Source organism: Orbicella faveolata, unplaced genomic scaffold (assembly GCF_042242905.1).
Source record: "Orbicella faveolata isolate gen_17 unplaced genomic scaffold, um_ofav_v1 contig_26, whole genome shotgun sequence".
Taxonomy (NCBI): domain Eukaryota; kingdom Metazoa; phylum Cnidaria; class Anthozoa; order Scleractinia; family Merulinidae; genus Orbicella; species Orbicella faveolata.
Genome location: NW_028301554.1, coordinates 13950851 through 13975508, shown reverse-complemented (window position 1 = coordinate 13975508; position 24658 = coordinate 13950851). Strand labels below are relative to the sequence as shown.

The following is a 24658-nucleotide window of genomic DNA, read 5'->3' as shown; positions in this document are numbered from 1 at the left end:
GTTTGTTTTTCACTTCTGAGCACGTGCAAGGTGTCGCAGAAAAATCGTTGGAAATGTCATCATAGCACAAAGGAAAAGGGAACTGTCACAAAAGCCAAATCTTTTTTTGTGGGGGGCTTGGAAATTTCCCCCAAAAAATCTTCGCACAGAAAAATTGCCCAGACTTTTTGCCACAAAAATTCAATGGCCTGGGGTCCATGATTGATAAGCCCACCTTCTTTAGAGGGGGGGGGGGGGGGGGAGAGGAGGGGGTGGGGTTGGAATAACAACAACCAAGGTTTTCTCTTTCCTTAAGAAAAAAAGAACATTCACCATTTTCACTTAATTTTGTTATCGGGCCTCACTCTTTGCACAGAAACCAACAATGACCACTGGAAAAACCATCCACTTTAAGGCCTCTAGGTCTCTTGTTATAAACAATATAAAAGTCTAAGAACTTTCTACAATGTACTTGCACATCTAATACAATGTATAGCTTTTAGTTATTAATTACACAAGCCAATAAAGAGAACTATTAAGCTGCAAGTCTATATTACTATAATATGATAGTTGCAAGTATCCTAGATCATTTAACATATTTATTTTCTGTTATATTTCTTAATTTGCAGATTGGTTAGCCAGTGAAATACACCTTGTGTCAGTAAGCAGAAGTATTAAGCCTTCTAAGCATGAGGTCTCTTTACTCCTGGATAACAAGTTTGTGGCAGTCCTCGCAATGGCCAAAAACACTGCAGCTGATATTTTAGTCTGCTTTGATATAAAGAACTCATCGACCACCAATGAAAACACTCAGCTGGGACTGATTGCACAAGTCAGGAGGTGCCATAAGTTTTATTTTACTCTACTTTCCAATGGTACTGTGTGTATCCTTTGTATTTTATAAAAATCAGTGTCTGTCTTAGAGAAGTATCTTCCTAACAGTGGGTATTTTGGCATGATGTAGTCTCATCAAAATACAAACCATGGCCATGGTTAAACAAAAGTTGCCTGATATGCCACCAAAGTGTACCAACAAGGTATGATCAGGTGTTCTCTGTACACAAATTTTGCCAAGTGACCATGATGTTGTAGCCACATTTATTATTGAGTCTATGATTGGAGCAACTACACAATACAAGGCCACTTTTGAAGGTGCATAAGTTTAGTGGCTTGTTGGATCGGCAGTGGATAAAAGAATGAGGAATAATCTATAATTATATGGGTCAAGTCCTAGGTCTATATATTTAGTGCTTTGTTGGCTTGTTTGGCCCAGCAGGGGATGAAAGAATGAGGAATAGTCTATTATGCAAGTCCTAGGTCTATACAAAATTAGTGGCTTGTTTGGCCTGTTTGGCCAGGCGGTGGATAAAAGAATGAGGAATAATGTACATTTAACTGAGTTCATATATGACAGGTGTCCTGCATACATGTACTGCTAGGATCAACGCTATCGAAGTCATCATGAGTAGTGATAAGTTAATAAAGATGGTGAATTTTAAGCTCGGTAATGAAATGTGAAGGTGAATTAATCAACATGACACAAGTGTGGGACAAAGAAAAATTCTGAGTCCCCGACAGGAATCGAACCCATGACCTCCCGAGCACTGGGCGGGCACTCTATCCACTGAGCTACGAGAACTCATGAAGAGCGAGGTCACTTAACTGCATACTGCTAGGATCAATGCTATCAAAGTCATCGTGAGTACTGATAAGTTAGGGTTCAATTCCTGTCGGGGACTCAGAATTTTTCTTTGTCCCACACTTGTGTCATGTTGATTAATTCACCTTCACATTTCATTGCCAAGCTTAAAATTCACCATCTTTATTAACTTATCAATTGACTTTTTACCTGATTAAAACAGTTAAAACATGGGTAAGTCTCTGCTGCAGTCACCATAATATGCTAATGAGACTAATAATCCACTGCAACCACCTCCTGTAAGCAACCACCCAGGCTTGACATTTTGGTTGGTTGCCTATGGGAGGTTAGACTGTGTTAAGCTCTACTTTCTGTGATTTGTTTTCAATTACTTTCACAATTGATTCTTAACATGTTGAGTAATACACAATATGGGTGATTTTGTTGGTTCAGTTAATCTGTGGCCACTGGATAACCTTACAACAGAAGGTATGTATCTTGTAGGCTATTGAAAGTAAGTCTCATGTTTTGTTAAAAAAGAAACCATCTTCTTATCATTGTCAGTTAATTCAAAAGATTTTACCTCAACCAGTTTTACAACCTCCCATTGAATATGAATAAGTCTTGTAGTTTAATAAGCAGCTCAATATGTAATTTTCTCACAGGTAAAATAAGCATGTTACTTTGTTTATGTTTGGAGAATTGCATAAAAAAATTGTAACTTATTTTTTAAGTGGAGGTGGTGGGGGGTTATAAAATTTAATAAAGCATAACTAGTGAAACATTTCGTAGCTCAGAGTGTAAGAATCTCTTTGAGCTTTCCAGATTCTATGAACTTGTCTTATTCCGAGGCAATTTTGATCCTAGATACATATAGTGTTACAGTTGAAGAAAGACCAGTGTTCACACACTTGGAAGTAGCTGATGATCTCTCCTTTGTTGTCTGTGCTGATGCCACTAGTAATATCTACTTGGTGAACCTTGATGAATACTTTGAAGAGTCTCCTTCACAGCTCATTGTTCCTGTGTGCTCCAGAGTGAGGGGCTCTTCAGTGGGGAGTGTTAAGTTTCGGTATGAACTGAATGATGAAGATTCTGTGGCACGTGATTTAGAAATGTCAGGTGTTGCTTATGGAGACAGGGTGTGGAAAACAGAGTTGCTGGCTTTCAGGAGGGATGCAAAGCAAGCATGCCTTAGAAATGTTTCAGGTGAGTGCGATATATAGAGGATATTACATGTTGGCAAGAAGATATGAATTTTATGTTCTCGTGGCAAGAACAATATCTCACGAGTGAGCGAAGCAAATGAGTGAGATATCGTTCTTGCCACGAGAACATAAAATTCATATCTTCTCACCAACGTGTAATGTTCTTTTTATTATATGGAGAAACCAATTCAACAAAAGCAAAAGGCAGGAATCATGCTGTCATTGAACGATACGACACTCACAAAGGTGACATACGGAAAATACGCCACTCGGTTCCTGGATGAAGTGGCGTATGGAATCTACGAGTGGTTTAGTTCCCAGTAAAACACTCTTCTCCATATAATAAGTAGAGCTATAACATCATGTCCACGAGGTCACATCAATAGAGGTACAATGCCATACCATTGAAATATTTGTACATACATACAACATAGTGAGGCAAGGAATTTGATTAATTATCAAACTGGAACAAATGTTTGGAACAATTAGTTCTCAGTTTTTAAAAACTAGACTGTTGAACTATTTCACTTGATTCATCTTCTGGAGTGATGGAATACAATGTGACATCTGACATTTACCACACTTTTTTCTCATTTCATAGATGTGAACAGTGTCTGTATACCTCCTGTAAAGAAGAGGTGGTTTTCAGACTTAGTAAGTGCTGATGATGGAAGTCTCTACAGTGCATTCAGTTCATGTAGCAAACAACCATTGACAAGCACTAGCCGAGTGAGTGGTTTTAGAGCAAAACAGAGAGACGAAGCAGAGATCATTACTGAAGAACTGCCATTTACTGGATGTGTTCAAAAAACACTTTTCATTGAATGTGAAGCGTGGATGGAAATGTGCACCTTGGAAGGCGTATCAGTGACACCAGCATCATTCTTGTTGAACTTTAAACCAAAGAAACTGAAGAAAGATGAAGATCATCCTACTCACATGTCACATGGTGTTCTTTGCCTGTTTTTGTGCAAGTCCAAGGAATATGTTTATCACTGGTACGATCTCTTGGGTTTTAATTAACTGCAGCATTATTTAAGGACAAGTTAGATAGAGGTGCATACAGTCGAACCTGTATTAAGCAGCCCTGTATTAAGCAATCACCCTCTATTAAGCGGTCAGTTGTCAAAGTCCCGAAAATTACTTCCCTTAATTACTGTTATTTTGACCTCTATTAAACAGTCAACTCTGTTAAGTGGTCTCAGTCACCCTTAACTAAGTCCTGATGAGCTGTTTCTATTGTCCTGACCTGTATTAAATGGTCACTTTGTAAAAGGAAACCACTCAAATACTAGTTCATACAATTACGAATAGCACACCAGGTAGTTGATTTCCTTATTTATTTTCACAAATCATTAAATCGCCGGATATTAATGTTTCTGCCTTGAGGTCAAAAGTCTTGTCAGCATTGCAAATTCAATTCTTTTTTCATTAATTTCTGTTTAAACCAGTTGCATGAGAAGTCATCCGGCCATGAAAATGATATTCACATGCCACTTCTAAACCATAGTCACCTCCTCTGTTTACGCGCTTCCCTTTAATGATGACCTTTCCTGAACTTGACGGTCTCTTTAAAAGCTTAGTACTTTGTACAACCTGTATTAGGTCGTCAGCCTGTATTAAGCGGTCACTTAGCCATTCCCCGAGGGTGACTGCTTAAGGTGGCTGAACACAGTTTTTGATATCTGTGTTCATTCACCTTTTTCTTTAAAACCCTTGGTCCCTCAGTCGCCAAAAATGGCAGCAAGCAAGTTAACAACACAAACTTGGTTTTTTGATGGTTAAGCTGACGTATGTACCGTTGCCATGGCAACATGAATAAATATAAACAGGCCTTTAAAATCGGTTTTGTTTATTTATAGAAAATCTAGTTATTAGATTTTCTTTATAATTTCCATGCAACAAGCTTAACGATTCTCACAAGTTAACACCATTTTGCTAATAATTTAACAGAGGGATCTTTAATTATCCCTTGTTGAAGGTTCACTGGAATATCTAGAATTTCCTTTGTTTAAGTTCAGTTATTTTCAATACTCCAGTTACTTATTTCCTTAAGTATTTTCGTGCCAAATTTCGTGAAATTCTAAGGAGTGGTTTTCGAGTAATAGGCGTATTTTTGAGAGTGCAGTTTTCATTCAATCGCAATTTTTTGACTTACTACGCATGCGCTGCATTTAACTGGGTTCTTTTGGTAACAAAGAAAAAGCTGAGAATTGCTGGGTTCTTTGCATTGTTACCTTTTCTAACATATCTTTGTAATAAAAGACTAAAGCCATCAATACATTGGGTTCAATTATAGAGAAAAATAACGCAGATAGTGCGGGTGTTGCATGAATAAAATGGTTGCTCTATTGACGGCATGTTTGTTTATTGCAATCCTTGTGCACGTGCTGAATTGCATCAGCAAAGGCGCACACGAAAACTGTGTTCGGCCACCTTAATACAGGTTCGACTGTAACTTCTTCAGTCTTTCCAGGTGGCATTCACTACTGTTATGAGGATACTTGGTTACAGCAATGTTACCTCCTCTGTATGGTTTGAACTGTACTGTTCAAGTTCTTTTGACATGCATTTTGTTACTTCAATTAACATCTTTTGAAAATAAGAAATGAAATTAACAGTACTTTTTGAAAAATGTTATGAATGTTTTGTAAAACATGCAGATGAGTGCATTGCATTCAGTCTGTGACACAAACAAATAGACCTTACATAGTAGGTTACTTTTCATGGAGGAGTGCTTTCTAAGAACACTGGTTGCCCATCTTTTTCAGGTTATCAGAGCCTTCAGTTATTGTTCAAAGCTGTGAAACTGTGTATCCACCTTTACTACTTACTACCAAGTCTATGGCAGCACCAGCATTTGATATCAGTCAAGATCAGCTGGTCCACAAAGTAATATAAACTAAGATTTCCGTTCTTCCTGATTTTCGTCAAAAGAATGAATCTAGATACTTTCCTACGTTATGTTTTTATTTTTGTATATATCCTATTGTTTTGTATTCTATGTTAGGTAATAGCTTCAGGGCTCCTGTTGATAGCAGAGATGATTTGTAAGCTCCCTGAAGGGACTACCCTGAAAATTTACCTATAGATTTTTTACTTTCAAATAAAGGTGTCTATCTATCTAAGTAGAAGAAGCAAAATAGTTATGCTTCAAATAACATTCCATTGGTGTACAGCTCTCCTTCTTTGTTAAAGACAATTGTCATGAGTGCATATCATTTGAGTACCACTACTCACTGTTATTTCAAAACAGTTGCCGTAGCTCAGGGAAAAAAAATGATTCTATGTGAAGGTCAGGGAAAATTCAGGGAATTAAGAATCTTAACAGAGAGATCGTGCAGATAGAATACATACTGCTGATCTTGCACTGCCATGGCACATGTAAATTGTGTTTGATTGGTTTGTTTCTTATGAGTGGGTAGACATAGTCAAGTTTACCCAGACACTGCACATACCTACAATTGCTAGATGATGATGCCTTTTATTACTCCTTCTCGGAGCATAGGCTACAGATAAAGCGCCTCCACCCTCCTCTGTCTCTGGCCATCTGTTCAATCTGATTCCAGGTGTAGCCTCTTAACTGGATGGTACAATTGCTAGATACTAGTGCTTTAATGTCTCCTCAGATAGGCATTTTATTTTTCAACACAACAAGGCAGAAGTGTGGCTAAAGAGATGTCTGTTTTGTTAGGGATGAGTGTACTCTGATTTTGGCATGATTTTAGCACATGAAATGACCCTTTTAACTTTGATAAATGTGTTTTATAGGTGATCATGTATGAGAATGCAGGCCTTGCAGACTCATTATGCTTTGTGAACCAATGGGATCATTGTACTATTCCAATTCATGCTCTGGAAGTGGCTTTGAAACTGAGGCAGCTTGACACAGTTGCCTTCTTTTTGAAGAACCAGGACAAAGGCAAGATTGCTTGAAGCATGCACAAAGGATTTATAAATTTTCTAGCTGTTTCCCTGGGTGTACTAAGCTCTTCCATAGTGTTCAAGGAGACAATTAAAGAATTTGCGATGAATGATTAGTTGTTCTTTTAACATCCTAAGTTGCTTATGTGAACTTTGTGGTTTTTGATTTGTGGCAAAAATGTATAATTAAGGCAAGCAAGTACTGTTTCCTACTAAATGACTGCACATAATAATGACAATTCACACTTAATGGCTACATTTCATACATTAGAATTTTTTTTTTAAAAAATGGCATCTACCACTTTTTAGTACATTATTGTGTTTTATTATATGGCTGTGTCTCACAAGGACTGGGAACTGCCGAATTGACAATTTTGATTGGCTGAAATCGATATTGACCGTGGTCTAGATTTTCCCATCTAGACCAGCATCTAGACTGATTTCATTTTGCATTGAAAAAGTAGCAAACTAAAATATAGAAATGTTCACCATTTTCTTTTATTTTCTTCTCAGTCATTTATGGAAGTGCCAAAAAGCCTGATGACAGAAAAAAAAAAAAAAAAAAAAAGTAAAGAGGATGAGCAAATTTTGGCAGGTTTAAGTTATGCTCATTTCTGTTTGCAAGCAAAATGTCAGCAAACCAGTTAATACATTAAACGAGTTAGAGTTTTCTTCTTTGCCATATAATAAACATCTTATTAACTGAGCTAAGTCGGTCTGTATGGGAGAATCTTGACCTCAGTCGTGTGTATAGACCTCACTGCGTTCGGTCTGTACTCACGACCTCAATCGAGATTCTCCCATACAGACCTCCTGCTCGGTTAATAAGAGCTAAGTAAAAAGGTCAGGATTTCTTCATAGAGGTGTTAGTGAACTTATTAACTTGCGGTGTTTTAACAGCCTTTACCAACAGATGTGCTGCTTTCATCTCCTCACCAAGCTCTTTAAGCTCACCATCATCATCACTAAGTGAAAGTCTCATAGGCACTACTGATGTTGAAGCAGTGACAGAGGCCCTTGTTAGAGCTGTAAATTATAATGTGCAGCGTAAGTACTTGCCAACAAGCCTAATGTTCCACCTAACAACAATGAGGTGGGTCCAACATTAATCCCTTAGATTATGTAATACTTGTTTTCTAGCAGCTTTTAACTTTGCACGGGGTGTTGTACCTTTGTAGTCAATTTGTGTTAGAAGCTGACATATATTTGCAATTGTGGACAGCTTGGTTTTGAAGAGCTTAGTCTATGGTACAGTATATGTATAAAGACAGTTATGAGTACACTGTCACTGTCAATTTATGCATGTTATTGCTTGCTGATTAGACAAAATGGCCTCTTTACAAACTTCTCAGAGTGCCAAAGTGTGTTTTAATTTATCTGAGTGTATGTGACAAACATTATTACTATTAATTATATAATGATTTGCTTCAATCTATATAAAGCAGTAAATAAGTAAACACTACTTTCCTTGTAGAGCAACACTATCAGCACTTTACAAGACAACTTGCACAGATGACTTTGAGTTATCTTCACAACCTAATGGAAGATGGAGCAAAGATCTTAGAAAGCAAAGATTTACAGGATTCTTTCCATGCAGATGAATCTGGACAAGTAGCACATACTCCATTTTATCAAGAAATAATACATTGCCTTGAATATCTCACTCAGAGTGTTGTAAAGCTTCGTTGCCATCTTGCCAACATGCCATCGGTCAATACTAAAAGGTCTGATTCTAATGATGCAAGTGGCATGTCTTTTGCAAAAATAGAAATGGATGAGGAAGATGTATCAAGCAAAAGATGGACCGAAATGAGTGATGAGGTACTCTTTCATTCAGATGTTAGATAAATATAGTTGAACCTTTTGTTTTATCATTGTTATTTACAGCCATCTCACAGACATGTACAGGGCCACCTTGTTGAATGGGTTCCAAGGATGTAGTTGATTATTGCTTTCCAGTACCAGAACTTGGCACACGAAATCAATAAAAGCATAACTTAAATTGGCCTTAAAACACTACTCGGATCATTCAAGGCCAAATTAATTGATGCATTCATTAACATTTACTGCTTTTATGCATTCTTGCATTTTGTGGGCTCCCTCTTAAACAGATGGCTTGTTAGTTTGGTTAAATTGAATCCTTTTGCATTTATTTAATAATGATATGATTTTCATTATCATTTAACAAATTATGTTATTCACAGTTGTGAACTGTCCATTTATATGAATTTTTAGGAGGTTGTTGAAGATGCCATTGTCAACAGACAGATTTGCTCAGCACAGACATTCTTTCAGAGCAGGAAAGAAGTACAAATGGTAGGATGGAAGGCCAACAAGTGCTATTATATTTACTAATTAATTTTTGCTTGTGTACCAACATACAAGAGGGAGAATATAAACTGTAGAATTGTCAACATCTGAATTTTGCAAAGCTCTTTAGAGAAACTGAGATTCTTTGTGGTGAGGGTATCAATCAATAGTAAAATGTGGTTAAAAGTGTATGTGAAATAAGTGATCAATAGATTAGACTACATTAGCAAATATAAAAGCCATATATACAAGTGTACTGCCTTACTACACTAAGAACACTGTAAGTACATGTAGAATCCCAGTTCCCCTCGTATGTAAATGGCTCATTTAGGAAAGTTGTCACTTTTATTTAGACTTAAATAAGTTTTTTACTCTACATCAAAGGATAGTGCCACAATATAGCAAGTTAGCTACTACAATTTAAATTTCAAATCACACACTTGAACTTTCGTAGCACTTGCCGTTCTATTTGACTAAGCAGAGGCATTCATCCTCCTGCAGCACTTGTAAGTCCATGGTAGTGTACACTCTAGTTTATGTAGTCTTTGCTGTGTTTTGTGTTCTAACTAAGCAAATATAAAACAGTTCATGGTGGTTACTTAAAATCACATCCTTCCCATCAGTTTTGTAAATGGCCCAGCAAGTTTTCAGAGGTTAATGAATTCCTCAGAGTTCACTGGTACAAAACATGGCACTGACCATTAACTGCCTTTTCAGTATAATTCTGAAAATATGCTTTAAATATTAAGTAGAAGCTTATTGTCCTCGTTAGAGGGGTTTTCAATTGAGTGTCATAAAACCAAAACCAAGGTATTCACTTTAGCCAACCATAAGGGACACTGGAAATCCAATGCACCAATCAAAGTTTGAAGTAAATTCAGAGAAAAACCTGAACAAGCATTTGGTCTTGGTTTTACTTATGATTTGATGAAGAAGTGGCACAAGAGTTTTAAGCCAATCATGTAGCACAGAAAATGAAAACCAATTACTTTTGCACACTCCGCAAAAATTGCTCTTACTATTACCTGCTTGAAACTTGTTTCAGTCACCAACAACAGTTCTTTTCAGAACTACACTCACCCGGACGATCACACTATACGAACTACTGATACTCCTGGGTTCAAACCATTTACTGTGAAACTTGTTTATTACCCAATTGAATGGCAACCATGTAAAATAGCAAAGTTTACAATCGGTCCAACCATTGTCATTTGCTATAGGAAAAGGGAAGCATATTAAATGTTGTGGCTGCACTTTGGTAAATCTATAAGTGTTGCAGTAATTTCATAACTATGAAGACCAACACAACAAGTATTCTAACATTATCAAATGGTAATTATTTCCAGTCTGTGAATCAGGGAGATGCCTTGTGTGATGGTTCCCTTTCAAGCTTCATTGAAGTTGGTCTCAAAGCTGTTCTTCAGAAACTTCTGCATTATGACATGGATACAGTAGTTACTATGTTAACAAACATGGTAGGTTAAACACAAAAGAAGGAAGATATTTGCAGTTAACTAAAAACCTCTGGTGATTCATCTGACTTGTTTTCATTTCTACCCTACTGTGGAAGATTGTTTGGAACATTGTTGTTTTGATTCAAGTATATTATGCTTCCTTGCCACTTGACAAAGACATTTCTGATAGGTTCCATTTCATACAACCAGTCAAAATCTAAGTAATACAGTCCAGTGTTGCATGGTCACACACACTGCCAGGGAGTCTAACAATTAAGACATCAACTCTTGTTTTAAATGTCTTAGAGTTTGTTTTGTAAAGTTTGTGATAACAGCAGGAGTCATCATATGGGTGTCAAGATAATGTTAAATTGAATGAATGTTTTGGTGACTGGCCATGGTATAATGTGCTTTATTGTAAGCTTTTGTTTGTTTTAGTCCGTTTCCTGCTTAGGACCAGTTTTTTTCCACTATTTTAGACTAAATATCTGTTATGGTACAGCCCATACGTGCATCCTGTGCTTAGCCATCAAACATGTTTGCCAATGAATCACCCATAGAACTATTTCCTGCAGGGTCGTGATGTTTTGCAACAGCTTCACAAGATCTGCCTGTATACACTTCACAGGCCTCTTAGAGATTTTCTGGTAAGTCACACCTTCTACTGATAACTTACTGTACTTAAACATAAACTTGAAAATGCTTGCATGCATGCATGGTTAGTTGTTGTATCTCTAATTTTTTTAGACAGTCCTTATATTTATCATTTTGATGACAGAGATGCAGTTTCAGCTTCTTTCACCTGACTGGGTAGAACTTTCAATTAGAAAAGTAAATTATATTATTTGATTTTCCAAAATATCTGTGACCAGAGAGGCATATAGATGGTGTTTAAAGCTCACCTTACTATCTTTCATCAGTTGCTTCTATAATGCAGTAGGCCTAAAGAAGGAAACAGTGCAGTTCTTAGCATCCACATGTACTTCTTAAAAAAAACTCACTTTGGAGCCTGATATCCTTAGTGTCCAATTTTCTTAACTGTAATAGTCTGACAAGCCTTGAGCAATCCTGCCTACAGCGTGAAACAGCAATTGCCACCTGGCCTTGGTTGTCACCAACTAATGTGATGTGTGGTACAGAGAACTGAGTGTTGTATGTCTTGTTGGCTAAGGGCGATACAAAAACAAGTCAGAGGCTTCATGGGTCTTTGCCATTACACTTTATCAGTGTCCAATTTGTTATCTTAAACCTCACATGCTTGTTTTTGGCTGGTAGTGTTCAGAATTTGAAACAGTTTATCAAGAATACTCATTAAGTTTCACTATAAACAGATTTACTAATGTTCTGTGTATTGATGTCTTTATCAGGCAAAGGAGTTAGAATCAAGAGATTATTTATCAGCAGTGGAAATAAATGTGGTTGAGTTTGTCCATACCCTGGAAAGCATGTACTGTCAACAGTCATTCACAGAATCTAAAAAGAATCTTAGCAAAAGTGACCAAAAGTGCAGGTTTGTGAAAAATGCTCACTTGTGGCATTGAAAGACAATGCAATGCAAAGCAATTCAATTTAGGAACCCTTTTGAATAGCATGAAGACTGAACCAAGGTTAGCACACTGATGTTTACCTCACACCACTCTACTTGAACAGTCTCCATAAAATTTCATTTTGAGCTGATTGTGTAATAAATTGTGGATATGGGTAGCAATATTAGCGTATTTGTTTGTTCTCCCCGTAATGCCTCACTGGCTTTGTTCATTTGAGATAACTTTGTTTCCTGTGCTAGGTTCCTATACAGTCGATTCATTGAGAGAATTTCAAGCCTGACAGTTTGTGATGGAAATGTTTCTAACACAACTGCATTACAGTTATGCACACATTGAATACTCTGTAAACAGGGCAATCCTCTAAACACAGATAGAATGTACTTCTCTTTGTTATAAATTTTTCACTACTTTGATTATACAAAGTGAGGTTACTGTGGGGCTATTCATCTTATGACTTGCTTTCAATAGGCCCTTTGCAGCTGGGGTCATGTGACCAAATGTTTTCTAGAAAATTTTTATATTATGGGCTATAACTTAAAGAATGCCAGAAATGGAAAGAGCGCATCGAAAATACCTAAATGGCCAAGTTTGAGGCCCCTGGAATTAAAGAGTAAGTTTATAGGACAGTTTGAATTTTCGGAAAATTTAGAGGATTTGTATGTAAAATGTTGCTGGAGAGCAAGGTCTTGCTCTCCAGCAACTTTTTCCATACAAATCTTCTTATTCTTTTAAAAATTTGGACCATCATAAAATCTCCTTCTTTAATGATAGGGGCCTCAAACTTCGCCATTTTGAAATTTTCGACATGCTTTTTCCATTTCTGGCATTCGTTAAGTTATATCCCATAATTTTATGAAAAATACCTAGGTCACATGATGGCTTAGTTGCAAAGGGCCCATCAATTCCTTCTTTTCAGTTGGGGAGATCTCGGACTTCTAAGGAGTTCTTTTAACCTGGGTTCCACCCAAATCCTTGACACTTACATGCAGACTGGTAATCTAGTAGATGCAGAAATTGACAAGCAGGTAAGATATTCTATTGTGCACTACTGCAACAAATATAATGGTATCTACTGACAGAATTAGTATGAAAACAAATATTTGTCATCAGAAGGATTGGCTAAACTCTGAAAATGAACTGAAGATGGTTCTGGTTGGAATTGTTTCATGCTACTGTATGAAGCAAATGTTACAAAAGGTAAATGAAGCTTTGTCAGGGAAATGTTTTAAAATATTGCCTGTACCTGATTCCCCTTAGCTCCATGTCTCACTTGAAAGAGGAATAAGCTTAACTTTGCTTTGAACTTTGTGTCAAATAGTCAGTGAACGATTCTGTAATAAGCATCTCTGTGGACTACAATTTATTATTGATTAAAATTGATGTGTATCGGTGTTGTAAAGTGGTTGGCTGTTCGTTTCAAAATTACTACAGGGTATACGCGGGTTTTTCTGCCACATATACTTGGTTACATACGTTACGTATGGGCTTTAAGCTCATACATACGACCATTTAGATCGCATATATACGCATTTTTAAAGGGCCACATATTTGCGTAAATTCAAGCGCGGGGATATGCAAAATAAATGCCCGAATATATGCATCCTACGAGGACCCATATATATGCGTACTAAAATGTGTGTATATGCGGGTCTTGTAAATTATGTTTTATATGCCAGCATGAAATGTGCCTTTTAAGAGAATGGCTGTTCATGTATGATAGCAATGAAAATTACTTTAACTAGGAATCGTCAGTATGGTGGCAGTGGTAAAATGCCTTGTCTTGGTCTATCTGATAGTTAATGTTTGTTACTGCAGCTCTCCAGTTAATGAACTTCTAGAAACAGTTATGCATGTTTTGAATGACTGTTCAAGATTTTATCCTAACGCTAATAATTTTATTGTCGTGAAGTTACTGTGGATTACTCTGTACATTGTTTAGTGGCCTGCGTAGCTTGGCGGTTATTAGGCAGTTTGAACGCACTAAGAAAGCGGCAAAGCTGTGATAATGAGCACCAAATGTGGCGTAGCCACGAAGAACGTGGGGGGTTCCTGCTCGTTTTCACGGCTTTGTCGCTTTGTGCACTCGTGCTCAAATTGCTTAAAAAATTATTGCTAAACCGCCAATCTACGCAGGCTAATCCTTTAGTTGATTCACTGGACAGATGTACCAATTTGAATGCTGAGAGGATACGGCCTCTAGAATCGCTGGTGAGACAAATGTGATATTTACTACTAAGATGGGAAATGTTCGCATTAAGAGCAGTTTCATGCACCTCAGTGTACTCCCATTAGGGCTTTGCCAACTGCATCATCTTCTAATGGAAGAGTGGGTCGTCCAGCCTATGATATATCAATACCTCAAGGGGAGTTTTAGGAAACAGAATGTGATTTTAGTGTAAGTCCTATTAGGTCTTCACCAGATAATTAATCATCAAATGTGTCCCTGACGGCTAGTATTTCTAGTATTACATATATCACTGCGTTCACCCAGATTGGTTGTGCGTACAGCATGGTTATTCCATGCCTCAACTAGGAGGTTTAGGTGGTTGTTAATTCTGGAAAGAAATATGTAATACAAATGGAACAGATTGATTATGCTGGTCGATTCCAGGATGCCATTTTCTTCCATCTGGTAGAACAGAGTGTAGTAGAACTGACCAACTTCAATAAAGACTTCTCTCCAGAGACACTCAATTCACTGGTTGTGTACAGACAACCCACCAATTTTGCTTCCCCTATTAAATCCCCTGTGCCATAGCATAGCTCTTCCTACCTCTAAATTTTCATCCCCTTTGTCTGAACATATTTTAGAGGGCAATCCATAACTTTGCACAGCAGCTAAGAACAGAGCGAGCCCAGTTGCAGCAGAATTGTTTGTTGCACAACTTAAAGTCTAAAGCCCTGTCAAAACCACCATGTATTACAAACCTCCAACTGATAAGGCAGTGTAGTCCATCAATGTGCCAGAGAGAATTAGGTCCCCTGACGCCTTGTGATGGTATTGAACCCCCTCAAATCAGACCCTGCTGGGTCAGTTCGAAAAAAACTTTCCCTTACATGTTGACGCTGAACATAGATATTTCTACTTTGCAAATTACCCAGCATGATACTGATACCAGAATTGGAAAACCCACGTCAGTCTTATTTCTCAAATCATCAGGGCTGGGTTGTTCAAAAGCCGGTTAATGCTAACCCAGGATTAAACGTTAACCCAAATATAAATTTTTCTCTATAAAAATGTTTTTCACTGCTTATGCTTTGAGTAGTTTGAGATTACTCAAGTTCAAAACTGAACTGCAAACATTTCCCATCTATGTAGTAAGTATTGAATTTGTCTCACCAGCAATTCAAGAGGCAGAATTCTCTCAGCATTTGCTTGGGCACCTCTGTCCTAAATGGTGAACAGAATCCACAGCAACTTCACAACAAATGATCAAGTTCTCTGCCAGGTTATGATTGGCTTCAGGATAAAATCTTGAACAGTCATTCAAAAGACGCATAACTGTTTCTAGAAGTTCAGTCACTGGGGGAGCTGTAGTAACAAACATTAAATAGCAGATAGACCAAGACAAGCCATTTCACCACTGCCACCACATTGATGATTTTTAGTTAAAGTAATTTTCATTGCTATCATACACAAACAGCCATTCTCTTAAAAAGGCACATTTCGACACAGTACTGGTCAAATGTAAGTTGACAGTCACTCGAAACTCAAACGACTCAAGTCGTTCGAGTTTCGAGTCGAAGTGACAAAGAATTTATCACTCGGTTAATTTTTCCTGTACGTGTCAATCTTGCTGGTTTACTTTTAGAGACAGAAAAAATTTCGAGTTGCGACTCCAAGAGGCGGTAGGCGACTCTACGTTTGTAAATCGGTTGGCTTTAAGTTAAATCGGTTGTTTTGTCCCTCGGTTGAACTTCTTTCGATCTGGAGTTAATTATCGTTTAATTCAGAGTAACAACAGAGTAACAGTTCTAAAGACGATGCTGAGTTTCGTTTAAATCAACTGTACGAAGGGCACGATAGAAATCATTAATCAAACTCACATACAATAACAACCACGCGAAATCAAATGTTTGGGCCATATCCGGGCAGTTTAATGTACTTCCATTTGGGGAAATTACAGCTGCCATGGGAGGGTGAGGTGGGGAGAAAACGCACAACTACAACGGCAGTAGTAAAGTTCTGGATTGTGGGTTGCTGATCAGATGTATTATCAGGGTACAAAATGTCAATATTATGCCTGGATTTAGGAAAATGGTGTTAATGAAACTTGTTCTAAGGTTATTTTCTCGCCAAAGCAGTAAGCATAAGTAGGTGATATAAAATTTCAAAATAAAATCAGTCTTTTTCAGTTCGTCTTCTCTCTTTTGTTTTGTACCCTTCCAATTTTGTTCGTTTTTCATCACTTAATTGGGCGGGGTGATTTGCAGGCATTGAGGTGTCATAAAAGCAAGGTGTAGTTCACTTCAAGTTGGTGTGAAGGAATGAACTTTGTGTTCATCGTTTTCAGAAATCCAGTCAAATATAGTTTACTGATAATGTAGAAAGTTATTATAAATATCTCATAATCAGAGTTATTATGGTGTAATAAATTATTTCTTTTAGCAGAATTTTTCAAGTGGTAGTAGTTATGTCGAGTTGCCCCTAGCATGGGTTTGTTCATGGGATGACATCTCTAGACAGAGAATTCTGATTGAGAGAATGCTCACATGCCGAGGTATTGAGCTAAACTACCATTATTCCATATTGATTTTTGGTATAGTTATCTCATTGAATGGTTTGGTAAAGAAATAAAACAAATTATTATTTACACAGGATGTGTTTATATCCTTTGGTACAAACATGAGTATGTCCTTATCTTATATATTTTTTTCAATAAGTGAAGTTTAATTGGTTGGTATAGGACCCTTAGGGGGATTCGTAGGAAATTCCAACTACAAGTTGAGTTATAACTAGGAAGAACAAAAAAAAATATACAAAAAATATATATGCTGTAAAAAAAATATATATCACACTCTGGATGCTCACTTAGGAACAGTTGTTGAGAAGTGCAGTTGTGCTAATATCTGTGAAGACTGTTAAGACCTGTTTTACCATACCCAGTTAATATGGCCACCCGGTTAATATGATCAAATTTTCATGGCACAGTGGTGACGGTATTAACGGAGTTCTGTATATAATTATAATGTAATAAAGGTGTATTGCGACTGACATACACTTAGCTTCTAAAAGTACATTAAAATACAAGGTTATATATAATAAGACCTGTTGTGATTACTTCTAAGGGTGTTTATATGTGAATTAAACTCTTCACAGCTGAAGATGGTAGTGCCCTCCCTCATGATGTTGAGATAAGAGCAGAAGCCCTTTGGAAGTACCTTTCATCTCACACTAACTGGCAGACATTACTGGGCTGGATCAGATCAATGGCTCTTGAGTTTGATACATCCCATGATGATCCCTCTCTGTATGTGGGTAAAAAGTTTGCTGTTCATGGTGGAGATGTTGTGTTACCATCACTTCCTCCCTGCATCTTTAGTCAAGTAGGTTCCTGTCACAAGGTTGTTAAAGAGATGATTTTGGAAGAGCTAACAAGGTTAGTCTAGAACCACCATTCACCCTCGTGGATCGTGTAATTTTTTAACTGGAAATGTTGGGTAGGATGGACTAGCAATAAAGATTAGTAAGCCATTTTTTCACATGTTTAACACAGGGTTCATCTTCTCCTGACTTGTAAATCAATGATAAATGATTTTATAACACTTTATGTATGCAGTACCCATAGTTCACACCATTGCTTATTTTTGTCCATTTAGAAATGGAATGTTCACAACATCTCAGCTGTCCAACTTTTCCCTTCTACTGTATTATTTGAGCACAACACAGACATTGTTTGGGGACAATCTTCCATTGCTTTCTTTGGATGGCTGCTCTGCAGATGGTAGTGAAGACTCCTTAAATACAGAAGGATGTATTGTATCAATTTTCCAATTTCATCAGAGTTTCATTGACTACTGTATAAGACTAAGGCTTGTCAACCTCTTGTACCACTACTTGGACTTCTACAGGTTAGTACAAACATATTTCATTAATGTAACTGTAGTTAGAGGGAGGCAGATTGTAGGGAGAAGACAGCATGAAGGATTAAGTCAACTATTCACAACAAACATTTTGGAATGTTATGAGGTATCACTTGTGTCAAATCTAGAAGGACACAACCAGTTTCTCCTGCAACTATTAAAGCTGTTGTTGAGCGTCACAATCAGGCTTAGTGGAAAAGAGGAAATTGTGGTCAGAGGATGTTGAAATTACTTTCATGTATCAGTGACTCCAAAATGGTGGCAAAAAGAAGATAAACATTTCATGACACCATTTTTCCTATACTAATATTTTGACTATTCTTACTAATATTTTGATCTTATCATTATCAGGCTATGTGAATCTGTACAGGGTGTGAAAGAACTCAGATTGGATTTGAATAGACCTCATTGGGTTGACATGCTGATTAAGTGTCGACTCCTTGGACGTAACTGCAAAGGTACATACATTGTATTTTTGTCAAAATTAATGCTCTTTTCATTTTAGTTTTGCCATAGATATTTCATACTTTATTAGGTAAACATATTCCTATCAAGTGTTACTTGTATTTTCTTTGTCATATGCTGCAGTTGTAATGTAAGGCTGTTCATTTAAAGGAGTAGGTTTTGGTTAAAAATTTTGGCAAAGAAACACCAAGAAACCAAAGCAGCTCCCTATAATTGTATTTAATGTTGCAGTAGTGATTTTAACATGTAAAAGTGAATTGTCATAGTTTATAGAGAACTATGATTCTCTCCATTTAGATCCTGATGCTGTTTTCCAAGCCAGTCTGGCCATGGCTGGGTATATGTTAAGCATGGAGTCTCCAACAGTCACTAACATTCTGAAAGCTGGACACCCAGTAATAGCCTTAAGTAGTCTTCTGTATGGACCAACCACAGTTAATCAGGTAGAAAAATGCATTTTACGATACTGTTGTATACAAAACCGTCCCATAACTTACATGTCTTCAGCCAAGGGTTTATGATAGTAAGTCCAGAAAAAGTCACCACACCCCCATGCATCAACTACCCATTGTGACTGAATGTCTGTTCATTAATTTAGGGCTGGCAGGAGAGTATTGAAAACATATGGTTCTCCTTTCTGGTTGATAGACCTCAAGAGCTTGCTGTGATTTATATTGACACCATGACCTCAAGCCAAAATTAATATTATTCCATCTAGCCTTGTCACAAGTGCAAACATCTTGCTACTGATGTTTGAGACCTTCACATATTTATTTCAAGGCATGCATTTGAGATAAACACCTTTTTTGGCTAAATTAATGATACAAGTCAGTGGGAAACTGACATGTTTTTCTTGGGGCTTTCTAGTTTTCCTCCATCCACATATAATCTCCACATAACTCTCCACATTCCCAGCTCAGTTTGATATGGAGCCTCTCCCTTGAATGACAATTCCAGTTTATTTATTATTTATACATAAAGAATTTTAAATGTTATTTTAAAATTCTTTTTCTGTTTATTTATGTAAATTATTTCTGAATCATCTCAGGCCATCATCTCATCTGAATCACAGCCCAGAATCCCAGTTTGGCAAGTGGAAGACCAACTTATGCATGAATCTCTCATGAATTTCCCCAAAGTGCACTCAGCTTTGTTTCCTACAACATCTGGTTCTTGTGGCATTGAGCGTCAGGATGTCTCTGTTTACAGACTTCTACAGGTGTGCAATTGGAGTGTTAATTGTTTAAACTGAATGCAGGGTTCATCTTGCTAACCAAGTGAATGATAAATTGTATCACTGTAAATCCTGAGACCCTTGGAATTGTTGATTTTTGTAGAGCTGTAGAGATTCAGTACAGCCTCCAGATTCAACATGCAAACTACATGCAGCCAAATGTCTTGCAGTTGTGAAGTACACCAAGTGGCTGCAAAGACGTACAAACAATAAAAACATTAAAAAAATAATACCTCAAAGTACATATTTCACCCTTCATAGCCAAGCAAAACAACTGGAAACAAGTGTCCTCACAAAAGCATTTGCATACCATTTAAAAGAATATGCTCTTCAACTTTGCATCACAAATAAAACATGTAGAGGCAAATCTGGCATGTCTCAGTTTATGATATGTCTATCAGCATGGTGTCATACATAACTATTGTTTCAAATGACTTGATTATGCAAAACCTTAACATCTCACATAACTTGTAACTCTCCAATTACCTTTGTTAATTTTAAAGGGAAACTCGCCATTTGAAATTTCTAGACTATTTGGATGGCAGCCAACAAATGACCTTGCTCCCAAGGGAGGTAAGATCCTTTTTCAATGATTAGTACTTTTCTATTATGGTAATGCAGTTTATTAACTTTTGAAAAGTTCAGCCTTTCTTGTCACAAGAACCAGAAACAAACTTTGATTCTGTGTGCACATCTGAAAGTTAAATCCAGTCACACTTGGACAGTATACCCTTTCAGTGCATTAAAGTTCTTGCAATACCTTGAGAAGATTGATGCTATCTCCTGTCCTGTTTTCAGTAGAAAGGATGACTTTTCATTGATGAAATTTATATATGCAAGAATACCGGTACTGCTTAGCTTTGCTTCTACTAGACCAAAGCTGTATCGCTAAACTTGTGATAAATGTGCCAGAATACAGTATTGATTTTACTTTCCATTATTTTTGTTTTTCAGACACATCTTTTGATATGCCACATTTTTCTAATGACCTGTTAGTTTCCCAACATGGACATGTCGAGAAGTTGACATTTTCATATTACCTTCGCCATGGGAGACCCTCATTTGCTTTCGTATCTTTTATTGGCGAGAAGCTGAAAGATGCTACCATGTCCAAAGCTAAGTGAGTCAAAAGATTAAAATTCAGATTAAATCTAACTGTTGTTTATCTTCCATCTTGATGTTGTGTCACATGTTTATACTTTTATGATTATAATTATTTTGTGTATCATTGCAGAATACAACAAGCAGCATTGAAGGCATATAGAGTTGCTGTGCAGCATTTGACAAATCCTTCAGTGTGTGCTGCATGTGTGGCATTCATGGAAATGCTTGGGTTGGACAGCACCCCTCTTAGAGTAGACATACAAGCTGCTGATAGATTGTTGGCACATGCAGGATTGGAAGATCTCCTAGGAGATGATGCCAAGGAAGGCAATACAATGGAAGATGCTATTGGTAACTGCGTTGCTCTGGCATTTAAGTTGTATTTCTGTTAGGACCAACCACTTCAAACTGAAAGTGTTGTCAACCTTTTTAAGCAATATCGCTTCAGGATTATTACTTCTCCAACGCATTAATAATCCATCAAATTTAAACAAAGGAGATCATGACCATGACAGTGTTTGGATATCTGATGTAAGATTTTTTACTTTATTCCTCCATTTGTTTCTTCATATTTTTTCATTAGTTGCGATTGAAAAGAGAATTGCAAACACCTCTAAGGTCGTCAAAAATGCCTTGCCTGTTCCAGGCTCTTGGTAGTTTGGGATGAGTGAAAACAAGCGAGAGAAAAAACAAGGGAGGACTAAGCCGAGGAACGGCGAGAGAGCCTGTAAGACTTTCTTTAACGACCCTCTTCTGGTATAGCAGGAACTGCTATACCCTCTGATTCGTTGATTTTGACAGTATTGAGTACTTGCAACACCCTGTTGGTTCCCTCATTTATTGTCAATCAGAAAGATGGTCAGTGTGGTCTTTCTTGGACGACTGTCTGCAAGATATCCCCAATACTCAAGCGATAAAGAAGGAACAAGAATTTTTTGTGTTGTAAATCTTGCTTGTGGGAAAGACGTTTCATTTTTCAGCTCTTCACCGGGGGTCCATGACTGGCTAAGACTGCGATGAAATCAGAAATGTGAATGAAGCCAAACAATAGCTTACAATGACATGTACAGCACGCAAAACAATCAACAGACTTTCGTGTAAACAGCTACATTTGAATCACGTGGTGCCAGAATGAGCAAAGGACGAAAAATCCTACACATCGAGCTCGAGAGACGTAACCTCGATCAGAAAATGGCAAGAAACATAAGAAAGTCTCTAGGCAAACATATAGCTTTCTCAAAGTAAAGCTATGCCGTTTCCGAAGAAAAACTGCACAAGGACAAATAAAGCTAAATATGATATCCGTGACAAAAACCCCTTGACCTAAACAGTTCTAATTAAACAGCCGTGCCCGTCACAATATAGAATGCAAGCATGCTCTCAGAAAATGTCATATTTTGTCCATGGAAAGCAAATACATGGAGACTTAAAAGCCTATCTTGCAATAGAAATGAGCCTAAACAATGCATAAGCTAAGCACATAGCAAATTACAGAGGTGCCACACTCGGCGAAGTGACATGCAGATAACAGCGGGCAGACCTATGACCTCTAAAAATTAGCTATAGCACAGTCTAACAGCTCAACTCTACTTAAAATTCCTCCTAATAATTTCAGAACATTAAGTGCCCTTTATAAAGGCAAGTGAAGCAAAGAAAGGTTGAGAGACCGAAAAGAAAACGGCAAATGTACAAATGTCACAAACTGCAGGAGTCGTGTAGGCCCAATAGAAAACATGCAGGCAATAGGAGAACGTTTCCAGCTAATTGCATTGACAAGTTGACATTTTTACTTTTCAACACCTCATTAAACCAAAGGTGGTCAGAAGAGGGTCATTAAAGATTTTCTTACAGGCTCTCTCCCTTCCCTTCTGGCATTGTCCTCATCATTTTTTCTCTTGGCCCCTTTTTTTTTTTTTTTTCACTCGTCCACTACTACCGAGAACCTGGAACAGGCTAAAAATACCCTGTTGGGCATCATGTTTTCATATCTCATCTCAGTGTTTGGAAATGTGGTCAAACATGACAGCTAATTAGGAATTCAATGAACCAAATCAACCAAACATGAACATAATAATTCATTTTCACCTGCGCTCAGTATAGGGAAGAATACAACACAATGCAATGCAATGCAATGCAATTTGAATTTGATACTGAATTCATCATAGTCTATTGCCCTGTATAGATCTATTAGAAAAAATAATAATGAAAACAATTTATCTTATATATCTTATGTATAGCTTCTGAACTTCTGGCATGTGCTGGAAAAAGCAATCAAAAGCCCGAGAGACTTCTCATTGCTCTGAAAAGAGCAACAAGGAACTTCATCAGTAAGGAGTGTTTGGACAAGTAAGTTAGTTCTAATTTCTGTCTCACTTGAGGGAACAAACATTTTTGAAGACACTGATGGCACAGAAATAAGTGTAAGCATCATGCAGTCAACTTGAAAAAACTTTTACCTCAGTGCCTATTTTGTTCCTTTTCATGAGAGGAAGTGGTGAGGCCCTGGTATTGTTTTATGATATTCTCTTTAGCCTTCGCTTAATTTTTTTTCACTGGTATACCCAGCCTTCAAGGATACTCTTCTACTTTGTACTTACCTATATTAATTATCCATTTGTAATTCACTTTTTTTTTTTTTTAATTTAGGACATCATTTGAAGCAGGGCAGCACTGGAATCTTGTAGTTTTATTCTGTCGCATCCATAAGATGGAATTCCCAGTGACATTCCTACAGGATTGTGCAAGGGCAGACAAGTGGCTCCCTTTTGTTTGTCATGCACAAGCATGTCAATTTCCAAAGGAGCAGGTAATGTATGTTGTAATGTACTAAACAGATGAATGATTGAGGACAATGGAATGAAATAAATGGGCTTGTATTCACACCAGAGGCTGTTGCGTCATAAGTAAAAAATAAATAAAATCATAAAGATAAAAAAAAATTAGTTTAGCTGGTTGACTTAAAAACCCCTCTGTTGTGCATGAAGGGCAGCGGCAAATTTGTGCCACAAATGAGGTGGTATCTCTACTTCAGTCAAAGCCATACATTTACAGCACCCATTGTCCTCTTTGTTCAGCTGGAAAGACATCTCACCTTTGATTAGATGGGCACACCATGTACAGGAAATGCTAAGGCAGCCCTAACTGCCTGCAATATGGTCCTCATTTAGCAGAATTAGGTTACTCAGGATGAGATGTTCAGCTGAAATTCAGGACCTTTTTACTATTAGACGTGTTTTGCTCATTTGCATGACTCCTGCATCCCAGTTCTTGTTATAACTTCTCTAATATTTTTGTTGCTATACTTTCAGGTGGTGTATGTCATTGAGCATGACTTCTCAAATGCTTATATCCAGGAACATTTGCAATTAGCATTTGACAATGTCCAGGTGATTAAGGTTGAAAATCCATCAAGTGATGAACTCACCAAGAAACGAATGCGGAAAAGGAAGCTTGTTAGGACAGGAGAACAAGTAAGTTTGTTTCTTAGTTGTCATGTTTTTACCACTAACTGGTAGAATGCCACGGTATGTCAAGTCTGACTAGTTCATAGGAAAATCAGAGACTCTGCCTCTTCCCTTTTCTTTCCACCCCTACCTCTTACCTTAGATTTCAAATTTGTATGAAATGTTGTACAAATTCTCTGTTGGGAAGTGTCTATTACATTCTATAATCCTTTAATATAAAAATTTGCTTTCTCACTGAGTGATATG

General features: G+C 37.3%; 1 protein-coding gene across 4 annotated transcripts in view; it reads left to right on the top strand.

Moving 5' to 3' along the window:
* The window catches only part of LOC110058830 (spatacsin-like), a 58668-nt gene that overhangs the window by 7165 nt on the left and 26845 nt on the right, over window positions 1–24658 (top strand). For 2 of the 4 annotated variants that reach the window (XM_089295391.1, XM_089295389.1), the window contains exons 3-27: window positions 609–863; window positions 2039–2107; window positions 2486–2827; window positions 3428–3824; window positions 5598–5718; window positions 6598–6748; window positions 7651–7797; window positions 8225–8571; window positions 8986–9066; window positions 10407–10535; window positions 11090–11161; window positions 11882–12024; window positions 12978–13086; window positions 16674–16782; window positions 17382–17661; window positions 17882–18133; window positions 18497–18603; window positions 18908–19053; window positions 19659–19829; window positions 20348–20417; window positions 20799–20964; window positions 21079–21299; window positions 23186–23294; window positions 23595–23754; window positions 24257–24418. In XM_089295391.1, the coding sequence (XP_089151517.1) occupies window positions 609–863; window positions 2039–2107; window positions 2486–2827; window positions 3428–3824; window positions 5598–5718; window positions 6598–6748; window positions 7651–7797; window positions 8225–8571; window positions 8986–9066; window positions 10407–10535; window positions 11090–11161; window positions 11882–12024; window positions 12978–13086; window positions 16674–16782; window positions 17382–17661; window positions 17882–18133; window positions 18497–18603; window positions 18908–19053; window positions 19659–19829; window positions 20348–20417; window positions 20799–20964; window positions 21079–21299; window positions 23186–23294; window positions 23595–23754; window positions 24257–24418 (4316 nt within the window). Of the gene's footprint in view, window positions 1–608; window positions 864–2038; window positions 2108–2485; window positions 2828–3427; window positions 3825–5597; window positions 5719–6597; window positions 6749–7650; window positions 7798–8224; window positions 8572–8985; window positions 9067–10406; window positions 10536–11089; window positions 11162–11881; window positions 12025–12977; window positions 13087–16670; window positions 16783–17381; window positions 17662–17881; window positions 18134–18496; window positions 18604–18907; window positions 19054–19658; window positions 19830–20347; window positions 20418–20798; window positions 20965–21078; window positions 21300–23185; window positions 23295–23594; window positions 23755–24256; window positions 24419–24658 lie in introns of all 4 variants that reach the window. The other 2 variants (XM_089295390.1, XM_089295388.1) reach the window with 1 other exon arrangement.